The sequence below is a fragment of the Portunus trituberculatus genome, chromosome 41 (assembly GCF_017591435.1).
Source record: "Portunus trituberculatus isolate SZX2019 chromosome 41, ASM1759143v1, whole genome shotgun sequence".
Lineage (NCBI taxonomy): Eukaryota > Metazoa > Arthropoda > Malacostraca > Decapoda > Portunidae > Portunus > Portunus trituberculatus.
Window position 1 is genome coordinate 20,181,313 of NC_059295.1, and position 14,812 is coordinate 20,196,124.

General features: G+C 42.5%; 1 protein-coding gene across 4 annotated transcripts in view; it reads left to right on the forward strand.

Moving 5' to 3' along the window:
* LOC123516600 (potassium voltage-gated channel protein Shal-like) overlaps positions 1 to 14,812 on the forward strand; it is a 268,319-nt gene that overhangs the window by 249,374 nt on the left and 4,133 nt on the right. The window contains exons 4-5 of one of the 4 annotated variants that reach the window (XM_045276135.1): positions 5,157 to 5,312; positions 14,289 to 14,399. In XM_045276135.1, coding sequence (XP_045132070.1) covers positions 5,157 to 5,312; positions 14,289 to 14,354 — 222 coding nt within the window. In that variant the 3' untranslated portion in view covers positions 14,355 to 14,399. Of the gene's footprint in view, positions 1 to 5,156; positions 5,313 to 12,641; positions 12,712 to 14,288; positions 14,400 to 14,812 lie in introns of all 4 variants that reach the window. The other 3 variants (XM_045276136.1, XM_045276137.1, XM_045276134.1) reach the window with 3 other exon arrangements.

Consider the following 14,812-nt stretch of genomic DNA (forward strand, 5'->3'; position numbering starts at 1 on the left):
CTAACTTTACCCAACAAAAATAATTACTACCTCGGAGTTACGCATCACGACTGCAGTGGGGGAGACCAGCCAGCCCTCCTGCACCGCCCTCTCACATAACGCCGCTTAGTTACCTTTGAAACAATCACCAGCACGAGTTTTAACGCTTTCTTATATAATGAATCCTAACCCCCGAGAACCACATGAAGGAAAAGACTCAGGAAGGGACGATGTGTTAACTCTACGACTGCTAATGATGGGAAACCGCTTAGTGACCTTTGAAACAATCACCAGCACGAGTTTTAACGCTTTCTTATACAATAAATTCTAACCCCTTATATAATGAATCCTAACATGCAGGAAAAGAATCAGGAAGGGACGCTGTATTAACCTTACGACTGTTAATGATGGAATATAGCTTAGTAACCTTTGAAACAATCACCAGCAGGAGTTTTAACGCTTACTTAGGAACTGAATCCTAGCCCCGAAAACCACATGAAAGAAAGGACTCAGGAAGGGACGCTGTGTTAACCCTACGACTGCTAATGATGGAAGGAGCAGCGCATAGTAACCTTTGAAAGAAATGTAAGCAGTACTTTGATCGCTCCCTCACAAACTTTGAACTCATACCCTAAAGACTTCATACAAGAACGATGTGTGAGCGTTGTGCTAACTATACGATTGCTATTGATAGACCATTGCTTCTATATCATTGAAACCATTACCTGCTGTAGTCTGCTCGCTTTGTTAAATTACATAGAACCCAAATCGCTAGTAATGTACGCATGGTGTCTCAAGAAGGGGATGTATTAACCCTGGTAAGCCTGCAACTGCTAATGACGATAATAGTAATAGCTTCTGTCTTATATACACAAGGGAGAAGGTCAAGAATACAAATAAATATGGAAAAGAAAGATCCCCATTAATTTTCGCTCCCAAAAGTCTACTAAGAAGAAATCAATGTATGGGAATTAGCCTTGAATTACTCCATCACTACCTTGTGCTATCAGTTGTCGTCCAAATCATTCTTTAATATTTAACGCCCTTCAATACTGGGATACATTTTTACCGTAACATTTGCATACGATTAGATAATTTTATTGACATTAGGAAGAATCTATGGAAGTCAGAAGATCAATGGCCACAGTTTTTACTATTTTAATCCCCACATAAGTTTCTGAAGCTGTAGAAAATCACCAAATAGTCACCAGAATAAATATGGAAAAGCGTCATGGTACTGAAGGAATTAAGACAGTTTCACTAAGCTTAAGGGAAAATACACGACAAACTACCAAAAACAAAACAAAACAAAACACACACACACACACACACACACACACACACACACACACACACACACACACACACACACACACACACACACACACACACACACACACACACACACACACTCGCCCTAAATTTGACCAGCACATTACTTCTTTAGCTGTCAGTGATGTCTTAAAAATTACACTTTTAAAACTTGCACCAGACCGTTTCATTAAGCTTGACAGGAGCCCATAGTTAACATCCAAAGGGCCCAAGTACGTGAGGAAATCTCCATAAAACAGCACTTGTGATAATCGTCCGGTTACATAAGGCTTGCATAAAGGCGCTAGTCCCCACAAAAAAAATACATTGGTTCCATTATGTATATACCCATCAACCTCGCCTGCCCTCCCCTGCTATAGTAAAATAAAGCAATGTCTCGGTGTTGCCTCTGACCATTGAGTTTTGCCCTAAATTACGGTGACATGTTAACACCAGAGGTTCCAATGGTGGTGGTAGTGGTGGTGGTGTGGTGTTGTGTTGTGTAGGTGTAATGATGGTGTTAGCTTTGTGGTGGTGAACTGGTGGCGTGTTTATGGTGATGGCAGTATTTGGACGTGGCATTAGTAGTGGTGGTGGTGGTGGTAGTGGTTAGTGATGTTGGTGGTGATAGTGGTACAGCTGTGGTGAATAACGTAATGTGGTCAAGGTGTGTCTATGGTGATGGTGGTGTTATTACTGTTGGTATTGATAGTAGAAGTAGTAGCGGTGGTAGTAGCGGTGGTGGTGGTGGTGGTGGTGGTGGTGGTGGTGGTGTATTGACTATGACGCGAGTAATAGTAGTAACTGCGGTGAAAAACGAGACAGGAAAGGTGGAACTGGTGAGGTTGTGGTGAGGTATTGTTGTATGGCCGACAATTAACAAAAAAATAAAGAAAGAAATGGTGAGGATGTGGTGTAGCTATGATGAACACGATGATGATGATGATGATGATGATGATGATGATGATGATGATAATAATAATAAGTATGACGAAAATTAAGAAAGCAGCATTGATGTTAGTCCTGGTGGTGGTGGTGGTGGTGGTGGTGGTGGTGGTGGTGGTGATGGTGGTGGAGGTGGCGTGCTGGGAAAGTCTGCTGCAGGTGTAGGATGGTGCAGAGGTGCGGTGCTACTGACGGCGTCCCAGCACTAATAATTTCAGAGCGGGAGGAGGAGGAGGAGGAGGAGGAGGAGGAGGAGGAGGAGGAGGAGGAGGAGGAGGAGGAGGAGGAGGAGGAGGAGGAGGAGGAGGAAAAGGAGGAGGAGGAGGAGGAGGAGGAGGAGGAGGAGGAGGAGGAGGAGGAGGAGGAGGAGGAGGAGAAGGAGGAGGAGGAGGAGGAGGAGGAGTTAAGGAAAGAGGAAAAAGGAAGATAATAAGAAAGCGAAAAAAAGAGGACAACTGATAAATAAGGAGAAAGGAAGAAAAGAAAGGAGGAGGAGGAGGAGGAGGAGGAGGAGGAGGAGGAGGAGGAGGAGGAGGAGGAGGAGGAGGAGGAAGACTAAGAAAAGAAAAGAAGAGAGAAAGAGAGAGAGAGAGAGAGAGAGAGAGAGAGAGAGAGAGAGAGAGAGAGAGAGAGAGAGAGAGAGAGAGAGAGAGAGAGAGAGAGAGAGAGAGAGAGAGAGAGAGAGAGAGAGAGAGAGAGAGAGAGAGAGGACGAGGAGGAAGAAAACAAAGTAGTAAAGAATAAAAGATAAAAAAAACAAGAATCAATAGAAAAAAAATCATATAAAAACAGGAAAACAGAGATAAGAAAGAAAGGAAAAGAAAAAAAAGAAAAAGAAAGCAAATTAAGTGAAAAGAGGAAAAGTAGAACAAGTAAAAGAAAAAGTGATAGATAAAAGAGAGCCAAAGGAAGAAAAGGAAGATAAATAAGAAGAAAAGGAGAAATAGTAGAAGGAACTGAAGAATTTGAAGGAAGAGGAGAAAAAGGAAGAGGAAAGAAAAGAAAGTGAAGTAGAAGAAGTAAAAGAAGAAGGAGGAGCTGGAGGAGGAAATGAGAAGGTTGTGAAGGAGGAGAAAGAAGCGAAGGAGATGGACGAGGGGAAGGAGTAGAAGAAAACGTAGGAGTTAGCGAAATTGAAGGAGAAGGAAGTGGAAGACGTAGAGATAAAAGACGAATCAAATAAAGTGAAGTAGACGGCAAAGGAGTAAGAAAAGGAAATAAAGGGAATGAAGTAAAGGAGTATAGAAGAAAGAGGTGACGAAGAAGAAAAAGCAAGAAGTGAAGAAAATTACGAAGGAGGAAGAGAGAAAGAGATAGAAAGAAAAATTAAGTAAACAGCAAAGAAAGAGTAAGAGAAAATGAAAGAGAGAAAGCAAAGGAGGAGGAGGAGAAGGAAGTTGTGGCGATGGAGCAAAAGGAAGAGAGTGAAGGACGTGGCGAAGGAGGAGGAGGAGGAGGAGGAGGAGGAGGAAGGTAGCGTGCGGGGATGTAGCAGAGTCTGGATACACACTAGTATATCGACCGTGTGTGGCAGGACCCGAGGGAGGAGGCGGGAGAGTCACGCTCCGAGCCGGGACACCAGAGACGAGGACGTGGGCAGCCTTTCTGGCACCCACTGACCCTCAATACATCCCCGTAGCTCCTCAGTATAGGCCATGAAGAATGATCGTGAAGGTGTCCGATATCTGAGCGGGTTCCTCATGATCTAGACGGTGCCTGAGATTCAATTCAACGACTCTCCTTTTTTTGTCTAAGAGTGTCTCTGGGAATTTGTGTTGTGCAGCTTAGGAAAAAGGGAAGACCAAACCCAAATAAGAAATAACTTAGTTGAAGGAACGAGATCGAAGGAGAGACATGAGTGAGGTGGAGGGTTGACAATGTGGTGGGACTGTAATGGAAGAGAGTCACAGAGGAGGTGAAAGGGAAAGGGACAGAAACAACTGGAAAAGATTCATACATGGCGCCAACCTTTGACTCCAGGGAAACAGAGAAGAAGTTTAGCCCTTAGTATACATGGAAAGGTGAAAATAGTACACTGTAAAGATAAAGAATATGTTTGTTTTATTGTTTTCATTACAAAGACTCATTTCAAGGCTGTGGATTTTATTTATGGGATATCTTTGTGAGTGTATGGTTATGTATTGTTACGTTGGAAAGATGTCCCAAAACCACAGTGCACGAAAAGAGACAGAAAACACTTCTTACTTCCATCCTCTGTAAAGCACTCTAAGAAAATCTTGTTTTTTTTAGCTTAAGTATTTTCTTTTCTTTTCTACAGCGTGTACAATGTTCATGCGACGGTTTGTTGCAATAGAAGGCACAATTTGACAGTTTCTTAGTTTAGTGTTTCCTATCTAAATATCTGGATTAGTAGTTTGTCTCTTATTCAGGAAATATATATATATATATATATATATATATATATATATATATATATATATATATATATATATATATATATATATATATATATATATATATATATATATATATATATATATATATATATATATATATATATATATATATATATATATATATATATATATATATATATATATATATATATATATAATAATTTTGGTTTCTCTTCTAATATGTAACTAGAATTATAAGAAAGAATTTAATATATGAACATGTCACAAATTTTTCTTTAATAGTTTTTTCAATTCAAGGAAAATAACAGGAAACAAATATTTTCGCACTGTCTAGTTTTCATAGCATCATATTATTGCTGCATTCTAAAAAATGATATCATAATTGTCACATCTATATATGTTTAATGTTTAATATATTGATAATATTATCACAGTCCCGTATAGTGTAGAAATGCACTTATTTCCGTACGCCAGCTTTGTTTCCTTTTATCCTCACTTCCCACACCTATGTCTTTAAGTCCTAACGCCTCGCCCTTCCCGCAGGACCGAGAGTTCGTGGAGCTGGAGGTGCCGTACAACGGTCAGCCCAACAGGCCGGGCAGCGCCTCGCCACCCCAGAGTCGGAGCCCCTCACTCTCCAGCCACACCAACTTCACCATTACCTGCTGTGGCCGAAGGTTTGGGGGAAAGTCATACCAGGTGGGCAAAAAGGCATGAGGCAGACCTGTCCTTACCTAACAGTCACTATCACGATGCTCAGTTGTCCAGTCGATTTCTCAGTAAAGAGTCCAGTCTAGCCCTGTTCACTTCACTCGGCAAGTCCGCAAGATTGGAATTATAAGAATCTTCGCGGCGTCAAAGAAAGACACAAAAATTTTTAAAAAAGACTAGCAATTTTCCTCATTAACGATAAATTGCCGCCCTGATCATTATCACTCTTTGAAAAATTAGAAAGCTAATGGTTCAAACAAAATTTCTGTTCGGCTTGTAACCCTTAGGAAGTATGGTCCAGCGGCGCGCACACACACACACACACACACACACACACACACACACACACACACACACACACACACACACACACACACACACAAAATACAGGTGGTTACAACTATTCAACTCTAACCACTGACAATTTACCGACTGTGACAAGCAATACACGCAGGCACAAATTAAACACCACACACACACACACACACACACACACACACACACACACACACACACACACACACACACACACACACACACACACACACACGTGGACACAAAACATGAAACACGTACACTACAAAAAAAGCGAAAATATGAAAACAGTAACTCCTTAAAAACATCGAGGAAAAACAAAATCTTTGGAGAAAGCGACAGGCCGTTACATGAGCAAATAACTGAAACAACACAAGACAACACTGCAGCGGGTTTTTTCTTTAACTGAACGAGTGGACATGAAACAACTGTGGACGACGAGACATTGGCAGCGGACGCGTTAAATCACACTGGGTTTGTTTCACTTAGTCCGTCCCGTGTAGTAACTTAGCCAGTCCACAAGGGAGGCGACAACCGAGCCTCACACACATATCTACTGGTATCACAAGCTCCCTTTGTTCCCACGCAGTACTTGTTCCCGTTGGCAGCGTTAAGACTTCAATTGGACGTGAGATTAAAGCAAGGTAACAGTAACAGGTCTCTGTCTATCGCTCTTTAACTCTGCTGCGTGTCTGTGTTCTGGAAAGCCAACGTAATCCGCTATACCATATCAATACTCATGTATATGCGTACACGTACATTCTCTCTCTCTCTCTCTCTCTCTCTCTCTCTCTCTCTCTCTCTCTCTCTCTCTCTCTCATATATACACAAAAAAGAGGGCAATACAATACTGTTTCAGCGTTTTGCTCTTGCCCGCCTTCCCCACACACACGCTCACAGGAATATATGAAAACACCAGGTAATAATTTATGGCGGATTAGCGTGTTTCACAACTCAGCTCAAGGTCAGGCGCGTCTAGCCAAGCTATCTAATAATCCGGAGGGGCTCAGAGCTCCACCTCTCGTCTCCCTCGCCTTCCCTCGCACACCTGTGACACAACTCATGGGTGTCGTAATGCATATATGTCTTGCTTTCACTCCAGTCAATACCACCGGCTTTCGTCAGACTCGTGAACGGCTTTGTTGCTCTGAGAAAGGAACTACATTGTGTAGAAATTGATAATAGCCATTGTAATTGTTCATGATATTACTCTTTACATATTATTTTTCTCAGAGTGATTTGCCAGAATGTTGATGCTGATGTTACTTATGCCCCCAGCGCGGCGCCTACCTGCTGCCAATAAAAGTGTCGTTTCCTTGGGTAAGTGGGACAGTCGTTCACTGCTCACCAGACCAAAGCACCTCTGTTGATGCACCAACAATTAGCCAGCAGTGTAGAGTGGTCACTGTAATTACTGAGACACTTGTTGTTCTAAACGTTCACTTGCATCACGTACTTCATGTTGAATGTTTCACCGTAATTTGTACAGCAGCAGCAACAGCAGCAGCAGCAGCAGCAGCAGCAGCAACAGCAGCCTCATGGCTCTACCGACAGCGAGTGTTGGCGGCCTCACCATTTCCTGGTCTTGTGTGATTCACTGACTGATGCGACGTACTCAGGTTTGTGTTCGCTGCTTAGGAGATTCAGGCGATGGTCATGCTCACGAGAGTTCCATATGACCGTGTTGTTGTGACGTAATAGCAAGACAGATTCCGGGATACAGCCTAACAAAGGTCTTTGTCGCCTGCAAAACGGAGAAAGTGAAATCAATAACTATGAATTCATTATCGTTAAAGCCAAGCGACATCGGTGCCCTCCTTCTGATAAAAGAAACAGAACACTTGCGAGGATTTATCTGGTCACTCCGGTGTAGCGCGACAATAAGCGTGGCTACAAAGAACAAAAAAATGTGAGGACAGACGAAGAAAACAAGTGTAACTTTTCCAACATGAGTCTCATTAACCTTGAGTGATAAGCGATGAAAGCGCCACGCCTCATCTGAGCCGCGGCGAGGCACGAATCCGTTATAATGAACAATATAAGATGTCAAATTCGGAGCTCCAAGGCCACGCCGGGCTCGGGTTTTTCATTAGTCCGGTGAGGAATGTGAGAGCAAACAAAAGGGAGACACGGCACCGGGCGGATAAATAGTAGTCCCTCCCTGCTGCTCCTCAAAGAAAACGAGGAAAAAGATTTTTTTATATCTCTGGGAGTGAGCGGGAAGGCACCTCGTCATCTCCGCCTCCCTCACACGTCCGAGAGGGTGCGGCGCCATCACCTTTAGGCCCGACGGCGGCAGCGGCACACAGGTGTCTCTCACTCAGCTATCGTACAATTGTAATCAAGCTTGACGTGTGATGGAGACAATCGAGAGCTTTTGTGTGTGTACATTTCAGTAATTGCTACTTAACTTTGATTTTCGTTGCAATTACCTACATTATTAATTAACTTCTGCCGTTTGTTTGTAGTAAGAAGATAATACCGTGATCCCTCTTGTGCGATGAAACATGATGATTATTGCCACTGTTATGTTTACTTCTAAGCGCACGACACGTGACACACTCGTGGGCATAGAATGGTAGACAACATTTAAAACTGAGGAAAGAAAATAAATAAATGAATAAAACTATAAATCATTAGCATATAACAACAACAACAACAACTAAAACACTAATAACACAAACGTCACTACAATAAATACACAATCACACACACACACACACACACACACACACACACACACACACACACACACACACATAAACACACACACACAGCCAGCCAACCAACCAGCCAGCTAGCCCACGTGACCTACTTCCTAACAGTGTCCCTCACCTGAGTAGCCAAAGAAAGCGGCATAGAACAACCGACTGACAACTCTTATTGTGATGATGTTCCACCACGTGTTCGGATAACGCCCCGAGTTACAACCTCCCTGTGTTAGAGTAATTCTGAAGGTGAAAACCGAGGGCAGGAGCAGTGGGAGGCAGTGCGGATGACTTGTGACTCCCGGAGGTGGTGCAACAAGCGGCGCTCACACACAAGCTCCTCACAAGGCACCGGCCCCCCGCCCCCCCTTACCACCCACCAGTCAGGATCTTCACTCATGCCATTTGCACACTGAAGTTGTCTCTATTTTTGGCCATTAACTATCAAGCCCGAGAAATATTAGTGTCTTCTGCAAATGCATGGCTAAGATATTACTACTCGTATATATTATTATACTTCCGATAAGCTCCTTCGTCAAGCTCACCTATAATGTCTTTTCAAAGTCTCCCCTCATCCTCCACTTTTTTGGTCTTCAAGTATAAATTTTCAAAATGAGCCTCCCGACTTTTTTCTTTTTTTGGGAGAGCTTTTTCTTATATAACGCGGGGGAGAAACTGCTATAACTGCCTCAGTCTTATGGTGTTGGTAGTTTACCCCCAATTCCCCCAACGAGCCTCGAAGGAGATGCCCCCCACCCTCCACCTTGTTCTGTCACGCACTCTCTAGGCTCTCAACTCCACCATGTTTCTGTATCACTGTTGCCACCACTGGTTCTTGAAGCTGCCACTAATCATAATTAACACCATCACCACCACCACTGTTATCACCAACACCACCTCACGCGTGTCTCGGCCACAACTCTTTTTTGGCTTTTTGTCACCGTCGGCAACTGCATTTTTTACAACTCACTCACTCACTATTGGCCTTCTTGAGTCTTTCAGCACCACCACTACCACCACCCCACCCCCCACCACTTGAAGAGTTTGTTATGGTCACTATTCTGTACTTATCACATTATTGGGCTTCTCAGCCACCGCCTCACGGACACCTCCGCTCTATCTCCTTCACTCTTTCGCCCTCAGTTTCGCCAAAAAACCTTCACTGCTCCCTTTCAGTCAGGCAGTCTAGGACCTAAATTACTGGTTATTCTTTCTAGCTTTGGAATTTTAACCTAGCTATAGTTATTGTGTTTTCTTCAGTTACAGGCTAATCAGTGTGTATATGTGTGTGTGTGTGTGTCTTTTAACTAATGGCTTCAACTATTTGAGGCGTAGATAGAATGTCCTTAAAGTTTGGCCTCATAACCAACCCTCTTAAGCTAAGCCTTGGAAGATATATACATCTCTCTTTTCAGCTTTTTTCAGAAAATGTACACTTTCCAGAACCCTGGCCTAAGGTGTAGGAGTTGTTGTCAGGTTGTTTGAGCTGAAAAGTTCAGGGTGACTGAACCACACCGTGGCCTTGAGACAGTTTGCTGGCTACCAAACTGTATTTAGCATGTTGGGTTCTGCAGAAAGATATAGTGATAAAACCAGTCACTCACTAATATTTCACAATCCATAATAATGATTTTTTTAAGAACACCAACATTCAAATCACTATGTAAGTAATATGGATAACATTAATATAATATTTAGTTCACAAAAGCATGACTCATCAGGTTGTTTACTTTATGTTGATACAATCCTTTGATTTGCTTTACTGGGACACTTATCAAAGCCTCCGAGTCTCAGAGGCTTTGATGGAGACCCACAGGGAGTTGATCACTTCATGCTTGCCTCCAACAAAACATTCCGGAGCCTCACACAAGTTCATTCATTATAAATTTAAGGCATTATTGTTACTGTGAGGAATTTCCATGATCCCTTTGTCACAAAATTCCTATTTCTCGAAAATATCTAGATTACAAAATTCACATATGTTTTCTTTAGATAGAATGTTATTCTATTTTATTCTTACTAAATTTACAAATAAGAAGTCAGGGTCTGGAAAGTGAATCATTGCTTAAGCCTAACAACTTCTGTCACATATATAGGCCTAAAGATAAGAAGATCTGAAGTTATTACCTCATAGTATATGATGTGTCAATAGTCAACAAAGTTTTCTGTGAAGAAACACGTAAACCATTCAACTAAAAAGCGCGTAAATATATATATATATATATATATATATATATATATATATATATATATATATATATATATATATATATATGTGTGTGTGTGTGTGTGTGTGTGTGTGTGTGTGTGTGTGTGTGTGTGTGTGTGTGTGTGTGTGTGTGTGTGTATATATATATATATATATATATATATATATATATATATATATATATATATATATATATATATATATATATATATATATATATATATATATATATATATATATATATACACTCGACCCTCGAAACAACGGACAAATGCGTGCACGACCCTGTCCGTAGATTACAAAAGTCCGTTCTTTGCAAAAGTACGTAAAAAAATGTATAAAATGTACATAAAATACGTAAAATTTTCTAATTTTCGTATTAGTTGAAGCTTAGCATTCTTTGGAAGAGCCTTTCGATTACGCTTCACTGGTTTATTAGGTTTAGGAGGCATTTTGGATAGGTTAAGCACTCCTGGAAAGGGTACAAATGCATAAAAAAGCCGTGGTAAGCACTGGACAATGTTCGCTGTTGGTTGAAAACGCACGGACTGAAGATTAAACATGGCGGCCAACAGCTGATGACGCTACCGACCCGCCACCTACCGGACAATAATTTGCCGGGAACGGACAATCGCGCTCATTTTAATATTCGCTCGTAAATTAAACCGGACTCCAGAATTTGTCCGCAGTTTCCGAAATCCGTTGATGGGAGGTCCGTTGTTTGGAAGGTCGAGTGTCTATGTATATATATATATATATATATATATATATATATATATATATATATATATATATATATATATATATATATATATATATATATATATATATATATATATATATATATATATGTATATATATATATATATATATATATATATATATATATATATATATATATATATATATATATATATATATATATATATATATATATATATATATATATATATATATGAATTTAGTGTTTCACGCCAATAAATAATCTTTCAATACTAATGCTTCACGTGAATATATCCAGCCAAATGTAATTATTTCGTTTTCTAATCATACACGACTCACAGAGAACTTTTTGACAACTCCAGCTTCTACATCTGGTAGTTTGGTGCAGGCTAGACTAGTTAACGTAAGACTTGGCATTGGAAACACACCACAGGCACAGACACCGCACAGAGGTCGAGGAAAAACGATACCCACTGTCCCTCTAATGGTACTACTGCCATAAGTTTATGCCCAGTCAATCCCAATGAAGAGTCCAGAAAGTCCCCTTCCCTTGAGATCTTGCCGATTAGCTTAGAGGTAATCTTAGAGTCAAGAGTCTGAGAGTTGAAGCAAATAATAAGGTCGAGCTACACTTTCCCTCCCCCTGTCACTCTTCCGGAACTATCCTCCGTCACACCTCATGACAGACCCAGTAATGCTCTGCCCCAGAGCAGACCCTGATGCCAAGTGGAGTTATGGGTGACCTGCACTGTTATGGGGCTTAGTCATGGTCTCCAGGCCCACTAAAATGTCCCTTAAGGAAATACCTCGGCTCCCCAAAACACAAATCTTTAGTTTTCTTATCACACCAACCTAAGATATTCACAAGTAGTAGCTGTTGGGCGAGGCTTTCAGGGCGGGTGGTGAGAGACGGCGGCGCTCTGTCTCCCTCCTCCCCCTCCCGCCCCGCCTCCGCCATATTGTTGTATTCACAAATATCTGAGACTTGCCCCTCACTGCTTTGTGAGTTAGTCCACACGTACATGGCTCCACTGTGAATCAAGTGCGCTCTGTCAATTTGTGTTTAAATTATTTGTCTGATTTGTGCGTGCTTTTCTCCCAAAACTATATTTAAAGCTACTCACACACCTTGCCAAGATTACGACACGAGCTGACTGACGGACCACAGGTTAATCATCACTAACCAAACTTTTCCAGAAGGTTACGAAAAGAACAAGTCACCAGTACCATACATTCCCCTTCGTCAGTCAGTCAGCTTACACTAGATGTAGTAATCACATAATGATTTTTTCTTTCCTATTTTTTTTCTTTTTTTCTACTTTCAACTGTCACTATCTTCATCTCCTCTTATTTCCATTGTAGGCTGTAGACCCTAAGTTGGTTCAGTCCCCTTAGGCCCTCACAAGACGGCGTGCTAGGCGTCGCACACATGGTAACTCTCTGGATTCAGTCTTTCCTCGCTAGCTAGTGCATGTCTGCCTATCATGGTTTATGGCACAGCATTGGCTAGCCCCCATCCACGTATTAGTGACCTCCGCTCCTAATCCCGGCAGCCTGAAGTAGATGCAGCAGCTAGAGTAGCAGCAGTAGTACTAATAGCAGTAGTAAGTAGCAGCAGCAGCAGCAGCAGCAGCAGCAGCAGCAGCAGCAGCAGCAGCAGCAGCAGCAGCAGCAGCAGCAGCAGCAGCAGCAGTAGTAGTAGTAGCAGCAGTAGCAGCAGCAGCAGCAGCAGCAGCAGCAGTAGCAGCAGCAGCAGCAGCAGCAGCAGCAGTAGTAGCAGCAGTAGTAGCAGCAGCAGCAGCAGTAGCAGCAGCAGTAGTAGTAGTAGTAGTGGCAGTAGTAGTAGTAGTAGTAGTAGTAACAGTATTTGAAGCAGCAAGAACATTAGAAGGAATAATAACAGCAGCAGCAATAGTAGTAGCAGTAGTAGTAGAAGCAATAACAGAAAAAAAAGTAATAATAGCAGTAGTGACAGGAGCAGTAGTAATAGAAGTAATAATAGTAATAAAATCATTAGTATTAACAGCAATAGCATCAGTAGCAACATCAACAACAACATCAGTAGCAGGAGTAGCGGCAGCTCAAGTATAAGTGATGGTGGTGGTGGTGGTAGTAGTAGTAGTAGTAGTAGCAGCAGCAGCAGTAGCAGCAGCAGCAGCAGCAGCAGCAGCAGCAGCAGCAGCAGCAGTAGTGGTAGTAGTAGTAGTTACAGAAGAAGTAACAATAGTAGTGGTATCAATGATAGTAGCAACAACAGCCGCAGAACTAACAGTAGTAGTAGTAGCAGCAGCAGCAGTAGCAGTAGCAGTAGCAGTAGTAGTAGCAGCAGCAGCAGCAGCAGCAGCAGCAGCAGCAGCAGCAGCAGCAGCAGCAGCAGCAGTAGCAGCAGTGTTGTTGTTGTTGCAGTTGCAGCAGCAGCTGCAGTTGCAGCAGCTGCAGCTGCTGCTGCAGCAGCAGCAGCAGCAGCAGCAGCAGCAGCAGCAGCAGCAGCAGCAGCAGCAGCAGCAGCAGCAGCAGCAGCAGCAGCAGCAGCAGCAGCAGCAGCAGCAGCAGCAGCAGCAGTAGTAGTAGTAGTAGTAACAATAGTAATTACTGTTCTCGTTATTGTTATTGTTATTTTTGTTGCTGACGTTTCAGTAATAGCAGTATTGACAGTAGGGGACATTAGTAGTAATAGTAGTAGTAGTAGTAGTAGTAGTAGTAGTAGTAGTAGTAGTAGTAGTAGTAGTAATAGTAGTACTAGTAGAAGTAACAGCAGAGGAAGAAAAGTAGAAATAGCAGTAATAACTGAAGCGGCAGGAGCAAAAGTAGCAAGAAATGTAGTTGTATTGATTAGAAACATGAGAAATAGTTCTCTCCAAATGAGTTTCATTACTTTGGACGGCGCGGTTCATCCTTTGCTTTAGTTCAGTTCTACTCTTGAGTTTTGCGTTTTCTGTGGTGAGAGAGGCGCTAAGCGAGCCTTTGTTTATCGCTGCTTTTCGTGACGATGCTTCTCCACGTTCATAGCGTTGCAGGAAGCAAAGTAACCGCCCCTCAGCTTCATGCCATGAGAGACAGTCACCGATCGCGTAATGGAGAGAGCAAAATGGCGGAGAACATTCAGACCACAGTAAGAGAGTAAGTATCTGAGTGCATTTATATGATTTCTTTGCTCATTGTCATTAAGAAAGAAAGGGTTGTCAACGCCATTGATTGTGAATGAAATGGCTACTGTATCAAAGTTCCCAGGTTCATTCACGTGCGCGGAGAGATGCTGTGTTGTCCTGGGAGAGGCGGAGTGGGGCAGCAGGGTGGTGCGCGCCGCGGTGCTCCGCTGCTGCGAGGCTCAGCCAGTATCAGTCATCTGGTGACAGCCTGCGGCGTGAATCCTGAGAGTATCGATTCGCGGCTCAAACTCTTCCATCACCATCATAATGGTCACCACTGTTCCTTGAGGAAGTTCACGCCGCGGATTTGCCTTGTATGGGTTCACGCCGTAGGGAGGCGCCGCTGAGTTGGCCGCGCCCCGAGCCAGGCGGTGGCTGCGGCAC